The following is a 21,625-nucleotide window of genomic DNA, read 5'->3' as shown; positions in this document are numbered from 1 at the left end:
GAGGCACCTCCTCTTTGGGGCAGGGGCAGCAGCAGCAGCAGCGGCTGCCCAGAGGACTCCCAAGGAGAAGGGAGAAGAGAGAAGAGAGGAGGGAACACTCCACAAGGCAGGGTGTTTATAAAAGGGTGTGAGGCTGCCAGCTCTGCAGGCAAGGGGTGACATAACTGGACTCCTGAGCTCCACAGGGGTGCCGCAGAAAGAATGCAGTTGGTTAAGGGAGTCGTGGACTCAGAAAGGCTGAAAACCATACAGTAGCTACATGCAAGGCACTGCGGACTCCAGTTGTAATGCTTGTTGTTGTCCGACTCTTCGTGACCCCATGGACCAGAGCATGCCAGGCACTCCTGTCTTCCACTGCCTCCCACAGTTTGGTCAAAATCATGCTGGTAGCTTCGAGAACACTGTCCAACCATCTCGTCCTCTGTCGTCCCCTTCTCCTTGTGCCCTCAATCTTTCCCAACATCAGGGTCTTTTCCAGGGAGTCTTCTCTTCTCATGAGGTGGCCAAAGTATTGGAGCCTCAGCTTCAGGATCTGTCCTTCCAGTGAGCACTCAGGGCTGATTTCCTTAAGAATGGAGAGGTTTGATCTTCTTGCAGTCCATAGGACTCTCAAGAGTCTCCTCCAGCACCATAATTCTTTGCCTATTAAGACTGCTTAACTTCCCAGGGAAAGTTTTACTGGACTTATTTCTGTGTTGCCATGCTTAAGTTGATGATTAATGTGATGTTCAAGGCACTAAATAAACAAATATTACGGACACAACCTTTATTCAGATAAAAACTCTCATTTTCTTTCTCTCACTGTATGGCACAAGGAGCTTTCTGATATTCAAACCACCTGCAGGAAAGTGATTTTCAAATAATCACATCAATGGTACAGTATGTTTTTCAGACTCTTCCACTAGCACAGTAGTGACCTATCTTTGATTCCAGCATGATTGTTCTACCAATCCTCCCAAATCAAGATGCATTAACATACACACACACACACACACACACACACACACACACCCTACCTCTTACTGCAGACTCACAGAACACTGTAGCTATGACACTCACGAAAAGTTAAGAGTTAATGTGTACAGATCCAACATGCCCAAATTTTTGACAAGGAGGAAAAAATGAATTTACATTTTGCCCTTCCTCCACCAGCCCTTTCCTCCTAAAGTCATATGTTCCCTGTAGTCCTCAGTACTGTCATTTCAGATAGTAACTTCTACCAGGTAAGGATTGCAGCAGAATTCATGGTCTCCTAGTGTATCCCATTCCAAAGTCTGAGAAAGGGAGAGGGAATCAAAGCGGCTTTCTGATCATAATCTCTCTCCCTGTTTCCTAGCTTTGCAAATCCATTAATCTTTCTTAACAAGAACAAATTTCCTAAGTTATGAGTATAGCATTATATTCCTTTTGTCCGTTTTAAAATGCCATGTCAGCACATACAAGCACCTGAGATATATATATACATATAAAATACTGAATCAAAAACTCAGAATATTTCCCAAAGTGGGTGGGGATTTAATTGAACCATCATCCTGGGGCCGGATGGAAAATTATCGAGATCAAACTTCAGTTTGTATGGTAATGGGATCTTTGTTACATAAGAGTTCAGTTGTTCAAGTAGTGCTGTGTAGCTGCTATGATCTAGAGCATGTGACCAGGCTTTATTCAGCAAATGGTTCACATTCCTTTGAACTGCTGCATTATAGAAAGGAGCTGCTGATTGCGCTGATAAACGCTTTGCTGTTCGTCTCTCAATCTTTCCTGGTCATTGAGAATCTCTTCCTGCGACAAAACAAGAAAACCGGGTTTTAGATTATTATTTTTAGCCACGGGAATGAACTGCAAGATAGGACATCTTCCTTTAGACCTACCCCACAATGCTGTAATTTGAGCATGTGTTTTACAGCCTATCCATGTTTCTTGCAAAAAACATGTAACAGGTTGTTGTTTTTAAAAAAGACAAGTCTCTGGGTTGTAGTTAACACTGTGTAACACTTGCTTATGCAGCAAGACTTCCTGTTACTCTCCCCTCCCCATTATCCAAATCTGCTCCACAAGGTCTCTGGGCGCAGATTTTGAGAGGTGCATGGTTGGCAGCAGGGAAGAGAAGAGAGAAGTTATGTTGGGCAACAGGAAGCCTGCTGTACAAGAAGAACAGCGCAGTTGGATACAACCCTCTGTCTCAGGCCATGAAGACATTAGCTGCTTAGAACACAGCAAGGTCATCCCACCGTTCTCCTGTGCTTCAAGTTGCATTGGTACATTGCAGTACACGCCAGAGGGGGGAGTGGGCCAATGTTCAGGGATGCTAGGACTTGTAGTCCCGTGACATCTGGGGAATCACAGATTCCCAATTCATGCTTTGGAGGATTAAGTGGAGTTGAAAGAATCCAAAAAGAATTAAAACACTTGACGGCAAAATCCAACTCCAGAGTGGACCAAATGAGGTTCTGTTGGTTTCTCAATGGGCCAACTCATAGAGAGTTTATTCATTACTGAGTTGCTAGTTGTACCTTGGAAGTTGAACGGAATCGGTTGGAAGTCCGTTCGACTTCCAAAATGTTCAGAAACCAAAGCGCAGCTACTGGTTGGAATCGGAATACAATCGGAAGCTGCGGAAGCCCCGTCAGACGCTTGGGTTCCAAAGAACATTCGCAAACCGGAACACTCATTTCCGGTGTTGCGGTGTTCGGTAGCCAAAACGTCTGAGTACCAAGGTACGACTGTATTTGAAGCTCAACAGTTCACTCTCCTTCCCAGGCTGAGAGAAAAATGGCGAAAACAGGATATTTATTGGGAGTTGGACAGTATGATTTTTGCAGCTGCTGCTAAGGTTGCAAAACAATGGGTCACAGGACGGAGCAATGGAGAACTTCTGAAACAACAGTAGGATACTAGGTCCGCCCAAGGCATGATGGAGAACAGCAACAACCGGGAAACGGTTGACATAATATTTTACAAGGACAGGAAGAAACATGGTGGTCAGAATAATTGCCACGCACAGGAAGAACAAGGATATAGTTTGAATGCTTCACCTGTGGATTTATAAATTATTTAATGTGTCAATATGAATAGAAGTCGTTAGTATTGCAGTTGTTGTATAAGGGAGTGTAGTTGAAATTAAAAATATTTTTGAATGCAGAAATGAAGTAAATAATCAAACTATCAAATCTAGCACGTGGAAGGCCAACTAAATTGTATAATTTGGCATCTGAAGGATTGGTATTAGTAATTGTATTATTATTTGGCATTGTTATAATGAGGCTATTATTGGATTTTTGTAACTGAAAACTAATAAAAATTATTATAAAAAACCCAAACTCATAGGGACCTTAGATAGGCCAACTGGCTTATGCTTTACCTAAACTAACGTTTTCAGCTCAGGTTCAAGTGGGCTTTCAATGGAGCAGTTGTTTTAAGCTGCAATCTGATACCCACAAGAATATGCCCAGCTGAATTCAACGGAGCCTCTGAGTAGATGCATAGACAGAGCTGTGAGTCTGCCATCAGAGGCACCAACCGCGATTCAATTCAACATCACAAAGACATGTGATGTGCAGAGAGGCACCCTGAATCCAGATGATCTTGCAGAGGGGCACCTTGTTTGCAGTGCTGGTGTACCGCAGCATGGGTTACATGAGTTAATAATAATAATATTATAATAATTTATTATTTATACCCCACCCATCTGACTAGGTTTCCCCGGCCACTCTGGGCAGCTTCCAGCAAAATATTAAAATACAATAATTCATCAAATGTTAAAAGCTTCCCTAAACAGGGCTGCCTTCAGATGCCTTCTAAAAGTCAGATAGTTGTTTATTTCCTTGACATCTGGTGGGAGGATGTTCCACAGGGCGGGCGCCACTACCAAGAAGGTGCCTTGTTCCCTGTAACCTCACTTCTTGCAGTGAGGGAACCATCAGAAGGCCCTCAGTGCTGGACATCAGTGACTGGGCTGGACAATGGGGGTGAAGATGCTCTTTCAGGTCTACTGGACCAAGGCCTTTTAGGGCTTTAAAGGTCATCACCAACACTTTGAATTGTGCCCAGAAACATTAAAGTGTGGAGAGGATCCTTCTTGGGAGGCGATGGTTAGAATGCATGGCTTCTTAAGTTCTTCCAACCTTGAGTCTATAGTTTTGTTTGAGGGTTCTACATGGAAATGTCAGAAAGGCAGACACGTGAAAAAATGGTCCTCTGCAAAGCATCAGTCTGAAGGGATTCTCTCTGAGAGCAAGTGCAGCACTGGCTGATGTAGGTGCCTTTGTTGGGAATTCCATTCCATCCTTGCTGCTGATATGTGGGGTTGTAACATGTCACATGTCTGTTTACATTCCAGCACAGATTGCTGGAGTCCCGTGAGTGGAACATCCGCTCTCTATTGCTTTTGTTTCTCTCTCTCTCCAAGAAGAACGACAAGGAGAGAGGCCATGTATTTCTTTGTCCTGATTTATGTATAATAAATGCGTAGTTTAGTATAGTATCCACGCCTCGAGCCTGGTCTGTTGTGTGTTTACTCTGCTGAGTAATGTGTGCTCTTGCATGCACAGCAGCATGAGTCATGGATGCACGTCGGAGGAGGATGACTGATGGATCTCCGCAACAGCAAGACTGAGAAGGGAGACGCTCCGGTTGGGGCCAAGTCAGCTAGTTTTCCATCCCACAGTTCCGACTGCCTTTTCCCCACTGATTGGGCACATGCCCACACCATTTTGTGACCCCCATCTCTTCTTCTGCTCTTTTGGCAGCCATTTTCTTCTATGTCATGTCCCCACAACGGTCATTTTGGGACTGATTCCCATGGTACTTTCTCAAAAACTCCAACTGTACTAGGAAAAGATAAAAAGGGACTGTGGAGAGGACTGTTGTTAGGCTATGGCTCAGTGTTGCAAAAAAAGTGCTGAAATTGATCTAATTTCGGTTATTTATGCCATAGTTACCACAGTCCTGGAGGGAGAATTATAGCACAGTTCTGCTGTTTTTACCATTTCTCAAGATGCCTGGAACATACCGTACTTGGATGTGCTCTCAACAAAGACAAAGGAATGATTCCGACTTAGATTGGTAGCTGCGCACCGCGATCTGTATGACTTCAGGATAACTTATTTCCAAATAAGTGAGCAAAGAGTTTTCTTAAACATTTCAAGATACATATGGATTTTAAGAAAGATTTAAAATGACATAAAAAGTAAAGCTGCTTTAGTAACAGGCCCATATCTTTCTGAAGAGCAGAATTATGTGCTTGGTTTAAAGTCAACCGCAAAAATGATCTGAAAAGCATATTTCAGAACCTCCAAGTGTCCCTATTTTCCAGGTACGTCCCTGATTTAGAGAAGCCATCCCAGTTTCTGATTTGATCCTGGAATGTCCCACTTTTCCTTAGGATATTCCTATTTTCATTGGAAAAATGTTGGGAGGATATGGCGTCTGAAGGCAATCCAGTATAGGGAAGTTTTTAAAAATGTTCAATGTTGTATTATATTTTTATATATGTTGGAAGCTGCCCACAGTGGCTGGGGCAACCCAGTAAGATATGCGGGATATAAATAGTAAAATTATCATTGCGGAATGGGATATTCCTATTTTCATTGGAGAAATGTTGGAGGGTATGATATTTTACATGCACAAAGCAAAAGAATAAATAAATCACTTGTTTCATTTACTGTTTTTTTTAAATAATATAAACAATAGACAGAGCAAGAGCTATGGTTTTGTTTTAAAAACCAAACCCTCAGCACAGGAATTCTCTAAAATCAGTGATGAATATAGGTCTGAATGGGAATAAACTATGTTTATGGCCCCACCAAGATGGTATCCCTGAAACATTGACAGTAGAAAAGTCTGTGCACACACTCACACACCAAGGAACTGCAGGCTATAGCAAATTACACTCTCCGAAAACAATTTAATGCTGTGAGTCAGAACAAGCAATATGTGAGTCATCTCCGCATTTCTGTTTGGGTCACTTCCTTGTGTAAAGGCAAAGGGAAACGAGGCCCATCCGTTAAACTGTACTATTTCTACTTCTGCAGTCAAAGAGAGCTTGCTGCTGATCTTTTAATCTTGGAATACTGTCTTTGTGAAAAACATACGGTAACTTTTGGTCCTTTCACCAGGCACATGGCAAGTGAGCTAACTCCATATAAGGGCAAACTTGCATCGGAAACTTGCAGTGCGGCCAAGACTGGAAATTTAGTACCATGAGAAAACACCCAGATAGCATAAGAACATAAGAAGAGGCTGCTGGATCAGGCCAATGGCCCGTCTAGTCCAGAATCCTGTTCTCACAGTGGCTAACCAAAAGCCTGTGGGAAACCAGTGAACAGGATCTGAGCAACTGGTATTTAGGAACAGCAGAAGCAGCAGGGAAGAGAGAAGAGAGAGAGAGAAAATTAATTTTAATTTTTTATCATCTACAATACTGTCTTACTTATTTTTATAGTACGTTACATTGATTATTGCTTTCATTTTATGGATCAATGGTCTCGTTAGATAGTAAAATTCATGTTAAATTGCTGCTTTAGGGCTTGTTTTTAAAAGTCTGGAACGGATTAATCCGTTTTGCATTACTTTCTATGGGAAAGCATGCCTTGGTCTAGGAACGCTTTGGTTTTGGAATGGACTTCCAGAACAGATTAAGTTTGAGAACCAAGGTACCACTGTACCAGTTGTGGCTTCTTCTAAAGAATCCTAGTTCGTTAAAGGATGCTGAGAGTTGCTAGGTGAACCCTATTCTCCTCCCTGAGTTGCCATTCCCGCAGTTCCCTGTGAAAAGGGATTGACCATTAAACCACACTGGGAACCGTAGCTCTGTGGGCGGATAAGGTTTCTCACGACAATTTCCATCACCCTTGACAAACTACAGTTCCCAAGATTACACTGGGGAACTTTTTTTTTTCATTTTCTGTTGCATGAAATTTTTCAACTGTTCTTATATGTTCTTTCAATGCTGATTTCAAATCTGAAATCAATTTTCATGTACACGTTATAGTTATCTTTCAATTTCCGATTTTTGCCTATATGTCATATTTACACTGGGGATAAGTGGACACTGACACGTTGATCTACCCTAACCACATGGTAATTATTGTTTTGCAAACTTATATTTTCTTTATTTTTATAGTTTTGTAACCTAAATATTTGTATTTTTCAGACCGGACCATGGCTTCTTCAAGTTGACAAAAATGTGTAAACAAGCCTGATGCCTTTTGTTATGCTATTTTTGTCTGGTCAATACGAAGGGTATCGGCAAGAAAAACCCACATTCTGTCGCCTATCCCAGTATTCCTTCAGCAATTAGACCTATGCCGCACTCTGAGGAACTCCCAATTCCAACTGCAGGTGTCAATGCAACAAAATTTTTGTTTCCCAGTGTTATTTGAGGAAAGCCATGCTTCTTAAAGTGCTACAAGACTGCCTTAAATATAAGGTATGAAACAGATTAACTAACAAGTTTTATGGCTGGCAGAACTAAAGATGGACCCCCTCAATGCTGGAAGTACAGTTCTTGCAAAGCGTGTTCTCCCTCATGGAGAGCACGGGTTGCGGTTGGGGCTGACAAGACACCTCACTGTTGCTGGGCAAAAGAGTTTGGCCATCCTTTAAGCAGGGGCGGGCTGTTACTGGGGAGATTTATATGTTGCCATTTATTGACTGACAGCCCTATTTGTTAAATACAATGCACGCAGTGACGAACTTCCTCTTTTCGCTGCGTGCTTCGGATCACCCGCCCTCCCTTCCCTAATTTTAGTCTGTTTGCTTGGCCTTGCTATGCCTGTCATGGGGTCGTCTGCTTTGGAGCAGGGGCCTGGTAGGAATTTTGTCCATCTGGCAGATTGGCTGGGGCCATTTGGTTTTTGCCTACTGCATAGCAAATCGTCACAACTTGTAAGGTTTGCGGTTAGGCATTGGTCTGGGAATTGGTTGGTGGAGGGGTATGGATTTGGCTGTGCCTGCCCCTCCAAAATGCTGCTGCTGCTGCAAGGGTTTTCCATTAAAGGAACCCAGGGGCTTCCCATGCTTTTGTCCGAAACCCCTGGCAAGGGGCTAGGGCCACGCAAGCCCCTGGGAGCATTCTGGGGAGAGGTGAGGCTTGATTCCCAGTCCCGTCTCTCTCCCCAGGTGGCTTATCCTTGCTGACTTCGCGGGGGGTGCAAATGTCAGAGCTGTCAGTTAGTGCTACCAATGCCTAAGCAACCACTCACATTGCTGTAATTTGAATAAAGTTGTGGCCAAAATTATGCCAAAAACCTTAAACAAAAATTGTCAATTGTGTTTTTCTTTGGGGGGTGTCTTGGGGACCTCGACGCGCAACAGCAGTGTACAGTTCTAAGTAAATGTTCCGCGAATAGCCTGGAAAGCAAGCCTTAGGGACAGGGCATTAGGAAAAGCCCTAACTTGTAATATTTACCCTCAATTTGCAGAGCTCTTTTCTTTCTTTGTCATTCTCTTCGGCTCTGGCTTGGAGCCACGCTTCATTCTGAGCTTTGTGCTTCTCCAGCATCTCTTGGAGCTCCTGTTATTTTTGCAAATAAAATAAAATCCACACTCGTAAAGGTTTTAAGTGTTTTTCAGTCACACATTTAAAGTTATAGGATGAGATCCAACGTAACAGTGGAAGGAGTGGAAGAGCTGGCACAGCTCCACAAGCTATTTTCATTGCACAGCCAGGGGTGAAAGCAGAAGTAGCAGAACAGGACCAAAAAGTATCTGATAAATCAGGGTGGTCCGACTTTCAGTATGAAGTGGGCCGCAAGAGAACTTTGACACAGAACCCACACACTGAATTAAATTCCCATGTCATAATTTAAAGTTACAGGTAGGTAGCCGTGTTGGTCTGCCGTAGTCGGGGAAAAAAAAAATTCCTTCCAATAGCACCTTAGAGACCAACCACCGTATTTTTCGCTCTATAAGACGCACCAGACCACGAGACTAGTTTTTGGAGGAGGAAAACAAGAAAAAAAAATATTCTGAATCTCAGAAGCCAGAACAGCAAGAGGGATCGCTGTGCAGCGAAAGCAGCAATCCCTCTTGCTGTTCTGGCTTCTGTGATAGCTGCACAGCCTGCATTCGCTCCATAAGACGCACACACATTTCCCCTTACTTTTTAGGAGGGGAAAAGTGAGTCTTATAGAGCAAAAAATACGGTAAGTTTGTTATTGGTATGAGCTTTCGTGTGCATGCACACTTCTTCTAAGGTGCTACTGGAAGGAATAATTCAAAGTGTTTGCAATATATTCAATACTATTTAATATCGTTTTAGGTGCACAATTAATACGTATAATTAAATACACAATAGATGTAATATATTTAATTTGGAAACAAACTTAATACACAAACAGATGTGCGCTTTCATTAACAATGCATGACATTGGAAGATAACAAGGGGACAACAAAGATCGATTCTCCGTGCTTCAGTGGTAGCCATGAGACTCACTGATGAACTGGAAGAATAAAGATATGATCCCCTTTAATTCATGGATCAACAATATGATAACACTCACAACTTATGAACGGACTACTTACAGACATAGATTTTGCTTGGATAAATATGACAGTATTTGGAATGAGTTTATACAAAATGTAGTAGGTTGTTAATATTTATATACGTATATATAATAATATCAAATCTATAAAAGAATTGGGATAATAATATCAAATCTATAAAAGAGTAGGGTATTTTTTATATATTCATATATATATTTTTCTCTCTCTACACATTTTTGTGCCTTTTTATTTTACTCTTCCTCTTTTTTCTTTGTATCACTTTGCAGTCAAACGTTGGTTCTCGAATGGCTCCGTTTTCGAACGTTTCGGCTCCTGAATGCCGAAAACCTGGAAGTAAATGCTCCGGTTTTCGGGAACGCGAATGCCCAACACGGCTTCCACGTGAGTGCAAGAAGCTCTTGCAACCCATCGGAAGCTGCGCCTCGGTTGTTGAATGTTTTGGAAGCCAAACGGTCTTCCGGAATGGATTACGTTTAACAACCAAGGTTTGACTGTATTTCTTTATACAGTGGTACCTTGGGTTAAGTACTTAATTCGTTCCGGAGGTCTGTTCTTAACCTGAAACTGTTCCTAACGTGAGGTACCACTTTAGCTAATGGGGCCTCCCACTGCTGCCGCATCACCGCCGCATGATTTCTGTTCTCATCCTGAAGCAAAGTTCTTAACCTGAGGTACTATTTCTGGGTTAGCGGAGTCTGTAACCTGAAGCGTAGGTAACCCGAGGTACCACTGTAACTGAAAACTTTTCAACAAAATATCAATACCATAAAAAAGGCACAAAAATATATATTCATGCTTCATGTTTGATGCTTTCTCTTGAATGCCTAGCTTGTAGCCCACAGGTGACCCACAGGTTGGACTGCCCTGTGATAGATTAACACTGGGCCTTGCCAATGGGGTCTCTACCCATCGGATTCAACTCTTGCGCTATGTTAAGAAAAGGGCTGCCCCTACTGGGGAGGGAAAGTTGTTCTAATGTTCTAATGGCCACAACCAGATCTCAGTGACGGAGACCAATGAGACATTCAGAATAGCTCCAGAGATCCAATTTAAAATGCTCACAGGTGGTGGGAAGAGAGATTCTTAGAACTCTTGTGTGATTTGCAGTGGATCAGCAAGGAGACCTTACTCCCAAACGTTTAACCATAGCAGCAAGAAAATCCCCCACCCCCCACTAAACCCTAAATTATATGCCTGAAATGAAGGGAGTTTGGGATAACAGTGAGTGGGTTTCTTTGCAGGGGGGCTGTGAGCGCCAATTCAGTTCTGATACTAGGATATATTTATGGGCTCAGAATTCTTTAATTCTCAATGGAAATCTTTTTGCACCCAGATTGGTGGATCTTGGGGTTGGAGTTTAAAAATTTCCCACAAACCAAAAGTCCACCCATCCCTGGCCTAGAATTCTTCCAACCATTTTAAATATTATCTTTCCGTAGGTGACAACAACAAAAACCGAGCAAGCGGACAGTATTTCAAAACGATCTAGCAACAGAAGTGTCACTGCATCAAACCAAGCAACAAGGTCCCATTAAATCACAATTAAGGTAAAAGGTAAAGGATGCCTGGATGGTTAAGTCCAGTCAAAGGCAACTCTGGGGTTGTGGCGCTCATCTCACTTTCAGGCTGAGGGAGCTGGCGTTTGTCCACAGACAGCTTTCCGAGTCGTGGCCAGCATGACTAAACCGTTTGTGGCGCAACGGGACACCATGATGAGTGCCAGAGTACCTGGAAACGCTGTTTTCCTTCCCACTACAGTGGTAACTATTTATCTACTTGCACTGGTGTGCTTTCGAACCTGCTAGGTCAGCAGGAGCTGGGACAGAGCAATGGGAGCGCACTCCGTTGCACAGATTCAAACTGCCGACCTTCCAATCGGCAAGCCCAAGAGACTCCGTGGTTTAGACCACAGCGCCACCCGCTCCCACAAATCACAATTAGCGGGACTCAACCCTCAAACATCTCTCCAGAGCAGGTCATGTGTTTATGGTTGCTAACCATGTTCTCCATGTCAAATGTACCCCATTAAGCAATACCAGCCATCCTAAAAGTTTACTATGGTCATCACTGGATTTCCTCTTGCTTCAACCTGTTTTGACCATTTACTCATCAGTGTACCAAACAATTGTCACACGTGAAAGCTACCTAAGAAGATGTAGGAATGTTAGGCCCAGAATTTCATGGAGGAGCAGAAACTTACCTTCTGTTGATTTTTAAAATGTTTGTTGAACTGCTCTTTTTCACGTTGAAAAGTTAGTGTTTCCTGGACCAGTTCAGCTTTTGCACTGAAAAGACGATCACAGGAGAAAATAAAAGGTTTAAATGTTTGCATTCAAGAAGCCACAATGATCATGAAGATGGAGGAGCAGGAAAGAGCCTCTTTGAAGACAGGGATCATTCTTCCTACCATACGGATGTTAAGATAAAAACAGTGGTAGTCTCTACATCTTCCTTTGAAGATGAGTCTTGATGGGTGATAGAGCTTGAAGAAACCCTAGACAAGTGAATCCTGGTCCCCCCCCCCCATTTTAATTATAAACAGGGGGGGGGGAGAGAGAGAGAGAGAATCTCTGTGACTGATTCAGGCCTGTGCCGGGTCAACACAGAACTTGTTGTTTAATTAGGGATGAAATATCTTAATGCTTTAAATATTTTTGAGAACCTTTCCATTTTACAAGTTTCCTGCTCAGGGTTAAGAATTACCTATGCTTCTGTTTGGTTAAACTGGCAAGCAGTAGTTCATGGGAAAGCACCCCAATTCCAATAATAATAATAATAATAATATTTATACGCCACCCATCTGGCTGGGTTCCGCCAGCCACTCTGGGTGGTTTCCAACAAAATATTAAAATGCAGTAATGCATCAAACATTAAAAGCTTCCCTAAACAGGGCTGCCTTCAGATGTCTTCTAAAAGTCTGGGAGTTGTTGTTCTCTTTGACATCTGGTGGGAGGGCGTTTCACAGGGCAGGTGCTACAGAAGATAGGATGAAAGGGCAGGGATCTAAAAATATGAACTGGACACGTCAAGGTCAAGGCAGGTGAGCAATCACTTTGCCTGTTGACTGGTAATTACTCAAATGTGTGCTTTTATGTTAAACTCAAAGGTAGAAATCCATAGATCACTTTTAAGTAAATCATAGTTAAATGTTACGCTAATATAGGTCCAGGAGATTTAATTTCAGGGCACGGGGGAGTAGAAAGCTGAGTTTCATTCATCTGTGAATTATTTTAGTGAGGTTGGCACCACCTGTTTGCTAAAAAGAAATATTGTGTTTCTCTCAGACAACTCCTCCCACCCCCCATTTAGAGACAGAAGCTTTTGGTCTGGGCACTTAGTTTGAGAAAAGTGTGTCAGGGAGTAAAGTCTCTCTTTCAGAGAGAGACAAATGCTTGCAATGTTCTTTTTTTCTGGCTTGGGTGGGAAGTATGATGTAGTTTTGACAAGATTCAGGGACAGAATTAAAGGAAGGGGAATGAAGAAGACCTAGAATCTTGGTATAAGTCCTTAATTAAGAGAGGACTAATTTTTAATGCGGGGACGCGGGTGGACTTGCCAATCAAAAGGTCGGCGGTTCGAATCTCCGCCATGGGGTGAGCTCCCGTTGCTCGGTCCCTGCTCCTGCCAACCTAGCAGTTCGAAAGCATGTCAAGTGCAAGTAGATAGATACCGTTCCAGCGGGAAGGTAAACAGCGTTTCTGTGCGCTGCTCTGGTTTGCCAGAAGCGGCTTAGTCATGCTGGCCACATGACCCAGAAGCTGTACGCCGGCTCCCTTGGCCAGTAAAGCGAGATGAGCGCCGCAACCCCAGAGTCAGTCACGACTGGACCTAATGGTCAGGGGTCCCTTTACCTTTACTTTAATTTTTAATGAGGAGTAAAGTTATTCAGGGGTGTAACCAGAATGTAGCCTATGAGTTGAAATGAGATGGGTTTTATATTAGGGAAGCTTATAAAGAAGTGGAACTTAAGTTTGGCTGGGGGCTGACTTTTTCTCTCCTGGTTTTTTTCATACAACTTTTCAGTTTGCCTAGGTTTTCTTCCGTGGATATTTTTATCCCTCCTGCAACTGCGCCTTCCCGGGCGGCATGCCGGCTTGGTGTTTCGGAGAGCTGGAAAGTGGCTCTGCGCTTTCTGCATTTCCTTTGGCAAGCCTGGCTGTTTGCTAAGAGGAGACTTTGGGCTGGAAACCAGGGAGCTATTTCCACCAGCACCCCTGCTGTGTATCAAATCCCATTTGTATGTCATTGTAGACTTCAGCAAAGCCTGATGTGTTTCCAAGTTAACCACGGTTTGTCCACACGGGGAGGCACAAAGGGGGCATGGATGTCTTCATGTGCTTACATTTTCTCTCTCCCCCAGTTTATTTTATTTTTTATTTTAACAAACAAACAAATGCACAACCCAACCCCCATTTAAATTTTCAAATCGGATCTAATCTGGAGGTTTTTCAGGGGACAGATCAAAATGCAGTATTTTTCAAGAAACCACAGGAACACATGTGGATTGTGGCTAAAGTCTGAGTATACAGCTTCACAAGCCAGCAGTAGGAGCACGCTAGATGCAGAGGAAAGCAGAATGTGTACTCCTTCCAGGATAGGCCTCTCAAGCTGCGTACATAAAGGTAAAGGGACTCCTGACCATTAGGTCCAGTCAGTGGCGTAGCGTGGGTTGTCAGCACGCGGGGCAAGGCAAGTAATTGGGTTGTCAGCACCTGGTAGGGGCGGAGAGCTGCGAGTGCGAGCGCGCCTCCCCCCAGATGTTGCGCCCGGTGCAGCCGGCCCCCCCTGCACCCCCCACGCTACGCCACTGGGTCCAGTTGTGGCCGACTCTGGGGTTGCGGCGCTCATCTCGCTTTACTGGCCAAGGGAGCCGGCGTACAGCTTCCGGGTCATGTGGCTAGCATGACTAAGCCGCTTCTGGCAAACCAGAGCAGCGCACAAAAATGCCGTTTACCTTCCCTCCAGAGCGGTACCTATTTATCTACTTGTACTTTCGCATGCTTTCAAACTGCTAGGTTGGCAGGAGCAGGGACCGAGCAACAGGAGCTAACTCCGTCGTGGGGATTCGAACCGCTGACCTTCTGATCGGCAAGTCCTAGGCTCTGTGGTTTAATCCACAGTGCCGCCAGCATCAAGCTGTGTACATACTAGAGTGCAAATTTTATTATGTGTGCTTTTGTCCAAACCTGAGGTGAACTCAGTTTTGGACAAAACCTGTGTTTTAAGAATTCTAAGGTCCCAAATATAAAATAATGTACAAGGCAAACACATACATAAGTATATAAACCACATGTCTGAAATAATACAGGAGAGGAATCCTGAACCCATTTTGAGTCACCCAAACCTTTTTGACTCTCCCAAATTGACCTCAAATATTTCTCTGCAAGGAGGAAGGAAATGGTGAAAGCCTCTCCATTGTCTTTTGCTTACCTGTCTTAAGGGCGTATTTGTGTATGAATAGGGTGAGCCTGTGACCTGGATTCAGGAACTAAAAGTATTTACCATCACAAAAGAATGGCCAGGGCTGCCCAGGTAAAGCAATCAGTGACCATTAACAGATATCCTGGCAAACAGGATTTCTGCTGTAGACCTGTGATGTCTTTCTGCTGTAGGCTGCCCCCTTCTGTGATGTATGTATGATGTTTTGGGAGGTGGTCTTGAGCAATTTCAAAAGTCTATATAAGGCAATTTCAAATGTCTATATAAGGGCTTGTGGACCATTGTTCTGGGTCCCTCCTCCCTCCTGCATGTGGTGAGTGAGGACCCTGTTGCAACAGTTAATAAATATCAGGTTTACTAGCTGCTTCGCTTCTCAATATTCTCTGGTTGGCCTCTGTTATTTTCTCCTACCGATAGGGAACCCACTTAAGGACTCTATACGGGCTCTTGGATACCCCATAAGGAAAAAGGAGCAGGGTCCCCCCCCCCCTTATAACATCTGAGTTCTCAGCTGAACTCTTGTCAGTGTTTCCTGTCCACACTAGTGGGATGTATTGATGGGATCTATTCACTCTCTGTGTTGTCCCCTCTCCTCAGTTCCTCCTTCCCCACTCTCACTGAGATCTGGAAACCTGAGATCCACTGTGGGCATGTCCTCAGGTTTTTGTTGACCTATGCCAAGGCCAATCACTTTGTAAAATATTTAAGATACAAGCTTTCTGATATACCAAACTTGCACCAAATAGTGGGTTAAAAACTGGGGCAGGGGAATACATGTGTGTCACGCCCGGTCCCACCAACGAGGAGCTCACCAATGTATTCAGGGTGCAGTGTGGTGATAGATTGTACCCTGCAAAATGACACCCCACAAGGTTGGGTAACATGTGATTTTATATTGGATTCTCCCCTCCCCCACCTTACCACATTGGGGAAATCCAAATTTGCAGTGAGGTTTTCCCATGCCTTAAAGTAATGAGAACCATCATCCAGCATTTTCACAGCAATAAACTTTCTATAACTTATTGTCAAACATATGCTGATTTCAATCATCTAAAGACATCGACTGTTGTCCTTCACTGGAGACCAAACCTGGGTCTCCAGTTGTTTTTGGACTACAACTCCTATCGTCCCAAGCTAGCAGGACCAGTTGCCAGGATGATGGGAACTGTAGTCCAAAAACAGCTGAAGACCCAAGTTTGGGAAACTGTGCATTAGATGCAACAACATTTCCATTACGTGTAAAGAGAAAGAAGGCACATTCTACCACATGTGGTGGACATGCAAGATGACAAAAGCATATTGGGAAATGATTTATAATGCGTTGAAAAAAATGTTTAAAATTACTTTTGTGAAAAAACCAGAAGCTTTTTTACTAGGAATTCTAGGTCCAGAAATACCAAAGGAGCTGAAAAGACTGTTTATGTATGCTACGACAGCTGCATGGATGTTATTTGCCAAAGATGGAAGGAAGACAAAGTACCCACAAGAGAAGAATGGCTAGTAAAGATGATGGACTATGCCAAAATGGCGAAAATAACCGGGAAGATTAGAGATCAAGAAGATGATAAATTTAATAAAGAATGGGGAAAATTTATATGTTACTTAAAAGAACATTGTAAACAATTAAAAACATTGGCAGGATTATATAAAAAAACCACTTGCAATGTAAGGAGAACTATGGTGAGATTGGAGCATTAAGTAAATATGGAGAACCATAGACGATGCAGTTGGAAAAGAATAACGAGGGAAACCACTGAGGGGTGGAGGGAAGTCTGGGGATTTGTGATGATAATTGTTAAAGACAAAAACGAATAAAAAAATAAGAAAGAGAATGAAGGATCCAGAAGAAGAAGAAGAAACAACATTTCCATTGATGCCAAACAATACCTACGTGCTGAGCTTCTGAAACTCGGAGTCCAGCAAAGTAAAGGCCTTTGTAATCATGTCCATTGCTTGGTTACGCACAGAATGTAAATCCTGCAGCTGAGGTGTCTGAGTGGAAAGCCGTTAAGTATTAGTTAATATGAGGTACTATAAATAAGGATTAACACACTCACCCCGGCCGCCTCTTTTCTAAAAATTAACTTCTCTACTATGAGAGACAGCAGGCTTTCAGTGTTAAGAGTCACATTTCTCCCCCCTCATAGTGCAGCCCCTTTTTTAGCACAATTATTTCCTCCTTGGTGGCAGTGAAAAGGGAGAGATGAATATTGTTGTTACAATATTGATCCAGAATTAAAGTGGTCCATAATCTTGTTCTCTCATTCATCCTCCTGTCGAACCCCCTCTGCAACAACGTATTAGGAGATCTCCCTCTGATTTTGTATTTGATTATCCTATCTTATGTTCCAGCACCTAAAGGGATTAGTGCCAATCCTCGGCATTTATTTAATTAATAAAGCTATTATTAATAAGTCGTAGCACAATGTAACCAAACCTATTCTTTTAAACACAATGCCCTCCTGCTTAACAAGTCATTTCTCAACGTTCACTACTAATTAATTCATTTGCCAAGGAGTATGTTATGTAGACAAATATTTAATTGGTGGTTTAATTGCTAAGCAAATTAAGTACAGAGTAATTAATCTGCTAAGCAATGGTGATAATGGGGCAAGCCGGGAAATGTATATAAGCAAATGATTCAAGGATCGTTTAAATGGGTCCCTCCAGCAAATAGTTTATTTGAAATAGCATCTGAGCAATGCTTTTCAATTCACATCTGCAGGAGACAATATATGTAGATCATAGAGAGGCAAAGACTTTCTCTTGCAGTGCTGGAAGAAGTACAAAAAGGAGACCTGAAGGGTTTCTAAGGGCTCCCTTACACAACAAGAATGGCAAACACAGCTGCACTAGAAAAAGGGTTCATTTATTTATATTTGTTAAATTTTAAGCCTGCTGTTTGATACTCTGGGGCAGGCATGTGAGCAAAACTGCTCCAGTTGCACCAGGGCATGGGAATCAGTACTTACACAACAGCAGCCTGCAGAATTTAGCAGCGGCAAAGCATCGCAAGGAATATATCAGCACCCCAATACGTGTGCATGAAATCAACTATGCCCTTGGATCCATTTGTTTAAAATTTGCAAACACCACCCTTAATCAAAACTGACTGCAGGACAGTTTACAATAATATAATACTTCGGACTCAGCTAGTCAAAAAGCAGCACTCTGAATGTGTTATAAACATGCAACACCAGATGGCGCTGCAGAGTAAAGAAAAAGTCTTTGTGATTTTACATAGCGTTTCCCCACCCTTTTGTCATAACAATTTAATTTCTGACTTATTTATAGTATTTTCTTCCTGTCCGCCCTGAGTTAGATATGGGCTTTCAGCTGTATCATGCACCCCATGTTAACGTGGAAAGCTCACAGGAGAAAAAGACAATTCAATTTTTCAGTTTTGAAAATCGAATTAAGTCTACAAGTCGATCTCTTGGCTACAGCACTAACCTAGCTTTCGAAAAATGCTTTGCTTCCCCCTCACACAGTACCCTGTGTGACAACTTGCCTGGTGAAGTTCTAGAGAACTTGAAAGCTTGCTGTGTTGCTGTAACATCTTGGTTGGTCTCAGCAGAACTGGGATTCTGGAGGGGTTCCCCCCCCCCTTTAACAAAACTGCCACCTTTGCTTCTTTTTCAAGGGGCAGTTCCCACACTTCCAAATTTAGCATTCAATCCAAAGGGCGGGAAGCTGGGCTGTGGGTGTGTTGTGGGAAAAGAAAGCTATGTCTCTCCTTGCTGTTGCTGCCCAGTGTCGGGAATCAGCCACATCGCCAACAAATTACCATGTTGGGGCTCTGTGGGTCAGAGACAGACAGCCTGGGCTATTTTGGTCCAGAGGCAGAAATCCAAATGAGGTGGGGTAAAAATATAATCATCTTTCATGGTACCCCAAAAATCTACTTTTTGAGGCAGGATATCTCTTGGTGCCCAATAGCACAGGTTGCCAAGGGGGTCAGGAAGTGATGCAGTAACCACGAGCCTGTGAAATATTACCTGTCTCAGTAGGGGAAATAGCAGACCCTCCAGGGACAGTCCCAGATTTACAGAAGCCATCCCGGTTTCTGATTTGAACCTGTAATGTCCTACTTTTCCTTAAAGGTAAAGGGACCCCTGACCATTAGGTCCAGTCGTGGCCGACTCTGGGGTTGCGGCGCTCATCTCGCTTTACTGGCCAAGGGAGCCGGCGTACAGCTTCCAGGTCATGTGGCCAGCATAACTAAGCCGCTTCAGGCGAACTAGAGCAGCACACGGAAACGCCGTTTACCTTCCCGCCGGAGCGGTGCCTATTTATCTACTTGCACTTTGACATGCTTTCAAACTGCTAGGTTGGCAGGAGCAGGGACCGAACAACAGGAGCTCACTCTGTCGCGGGGATTTGAACCGCCGACCATCCGATCGGCAAGCCCTGGGCTCAGTGGTTTAGACCACAGCGCCACCCACGGACATCTCTATTTTCATCAGATAAACGTTGGCAGGTATGGAGTTATCCGACCCCTGAGCCATCTAAAGACAGCCCTGTATAAAGAAGTGGTTTTTGGTTTTTTTAAATGTTCAGTGTTTTATTTTTATATATGTTGGAAGCTGCCCAGAGTGGCTGGGGCAGGCCAGTCAGATGTGTGGGGTATAAATAGTAAAATTATCATTGTGGAATGGGACGTCCCTGTTTTAATTGGAGAAATGTTGGAGGGTATGAAATAGTATTCTTTCCTTACTACTCCCTAGGAAAACATTGCTTCTTTCTTTCTTTCTTTCTTTCTTTCTTTCTTTCTTTCTTTCTTTCTTTCTGATGGAAAAAAAAACCACTTCCAAAAACCAACCAAGCAGAAATCCTAGATACATATGTCAAATCCATCTTGCAGGAAGTCATTCTTTTTAAATTAACGTAAGGCTTACGGCACTAAAGGAAGAATGCTCAAGACATTCAGCACACTTTACCTTTGTCTTATTTTTCACCGATGCCCCTGTGAGGATGACCTATGGCACCAGAACCTGGTACGTCTCAGTGGACTGGGGCCTGGCATAAGCCATGGTATACCCAGCGATATATACATATTCCTCTTTTGCATTTTCTCCTGCTCTCCACTGAATACCCCATGACATGACAGAGATACCTTGGCTTTAAATGCAGGAGAACAGGCAGGCAACAACAGTGGCAAACCACCGGATGCATCCTTGAAACAGGTCCATACCTTCCAGGTGCCCCTATTTTCCAGGGACAGGCCCGGTTTCTGTTTTGATCCCGGAATATTCTGCTTTTCCTTTGGACGTCCCCAGTATTGGAGAAATATTGGAGGGTATGGAGTTAAGCAACCCTGGAGCCCAGGAGATAAGTAACTATATGTTATGTACTGAGTTGAATAGGATCCAAACTGCAGCAGTCTGATTGGTCCTAGAACAATGCAGCAGTATGATTGGTTGGCAGGAACCACCCAATCCTGCTCCAGATAGAAGTGAATCTAGTAGAATTCCGGAATTAGCCAATCATGTGCAGCCCATTGTGTAAATAATGTATATAAAGCAGATACTGTGAGGGGACTTTCATTCATTCCTCCTCACCACTATGTGCTGAATAAAGAGCATGAAATCACTTTGCGACTCATACTCAGAGTCGCAAAGTGATTTCATGTTCTTTATTCAGCTCATAGTGGTGAGGAGGAATGAATGAAAGTCCCCTCTATTTCACTATATAACCTTTAGAAGACATCTGAAGGCAGCCGTGTGTAGGGAAGTTTTTTTAATGTTTAATGTTTTATGATGTTTTAATATGTGTTGGAGGCCACCCGGAGTGGCTGGGGCAACACAGTCAGATGGGCAGGGAATAATAATAATAATAATACGCCCCTATTTTCATTGAAGAAATGTTGGGGGGTATACCGGTCTTGAAGAATTCTTACCTAGCCCTGTGGGCAAAGCGCTCCCCCTGGCTAGGAGTGATTTTCTCCCAATTATAAATTTTATATGGCAAGGCTCAAGGGTTGTGTATCAAAAAGGTGTTCTGACAAGCTGAAGCCATGCTGCACAACTGCCTGGGGTGGCGACAGTGGCAGGGAAGATGAGTCATAAAGATACGATATGCCCCCTTACCATTTTCTGAGGAGAGTAAAGGAACACTCTCACTATGGGTCACCTTTGATTTGGATCTCACTAACAGCCCTCCCTCATATAATACAACTATGAGAGGGGAAAGCGCATTTAGGCAGTTGTGTGTTTGTTTTTTAAAGAATGTTTATTGGCCGTTTTTAGCTCCGCCATGTCACTTTCGCTCTGCCCTTGAAAAGACAGCTTTCATTTCATTTTAGGCCATGATGCTTTGCAGAAGGGTTTTGATGCCTCGGGTTCAGAGCGGAGAGCAAGAGCGAGAGACCTTGCAGGCCTAAGGCACTCCACTCCTGATTCTGATTAAGAGGCTTCCCCCCGACATTTTTATCCTTCTGCTGACAAGTAGTGGCTCAGTTGGAGCCAGAAAAAAGGTCTAACTTGGCAATCCCAGCCGATTTCTACAAATTTGTATGAACGTCCGCCATAGTTCCAACCCTCGCCATTTTCCTTCTCCTAGCATGGAATGTCTTAAATTGTTTTGCTTAAGAGTTATCAATGTGTCAGGACTATAATCAAATGCATCTACAATTGCAATTACAGTGGTACCTCTGGTTACGTACTTAATTCGTTCCGGA

At 43.3% G+C, this 21,625-nt stretch overlaps 1 protein-coding gene across 3 annotated transcripts in view; it reads right to left on the bottom strand.

Annotated features, from left to right (window-relative positions):
- Positions 1–1,492: 1,492 nt before the first annotated feature.
- Positions 1,493–21,625, bottom strand: part of LOC308597722 (kelch domain-containing protein 3-like) — a 76,987-nt gene continuing 56,854 nt past the window's right edge. For 2 of the 3 annotated variants that reach the window (XM_081213758.1, XM_081213759.1), the window contains exons 16-19: positions 16,838–16,938; positions 11,708–11,792; positions 8,411–8,515; positions 1,493–1,782 (exon numbers count right to left, since the gene is read on the bottom strand). In XM_081213758.1, coding sequence (XP_081069884.1) covers positions 1,678–1,782; positions 8,411–8,515; positions 11,708–11,792; positions 16,838–16,938 — 396 coding nt within the window. In that variant the 3' untranslated portion in view covers positions 1,493–1,677. The remainder of the gene's footprint in view (positions 1,783–8,410; positions 8,516–11,707; positions 11,793–16,837; positions 16,939–21,625) is intronic. The other variant, XM_081213760.1, reaches the window with a different exon arrangement.

Source organism: Podarcis bocagei (genome assembly GCF_964188305.1).
Source record: "Podarcis bocagei genome assembly, chromosome: 11".
Taxonomy (NCBI): domain Eukaryota; kingdom Metazoa; phylum Chordata; class Lepidosauria; order Squamata; family Lacertidae; genus Podarcis; species Podarcis bocagei.
This window is presented reverse-complemented; position numbering and strand designations above follow the sequence as displayed.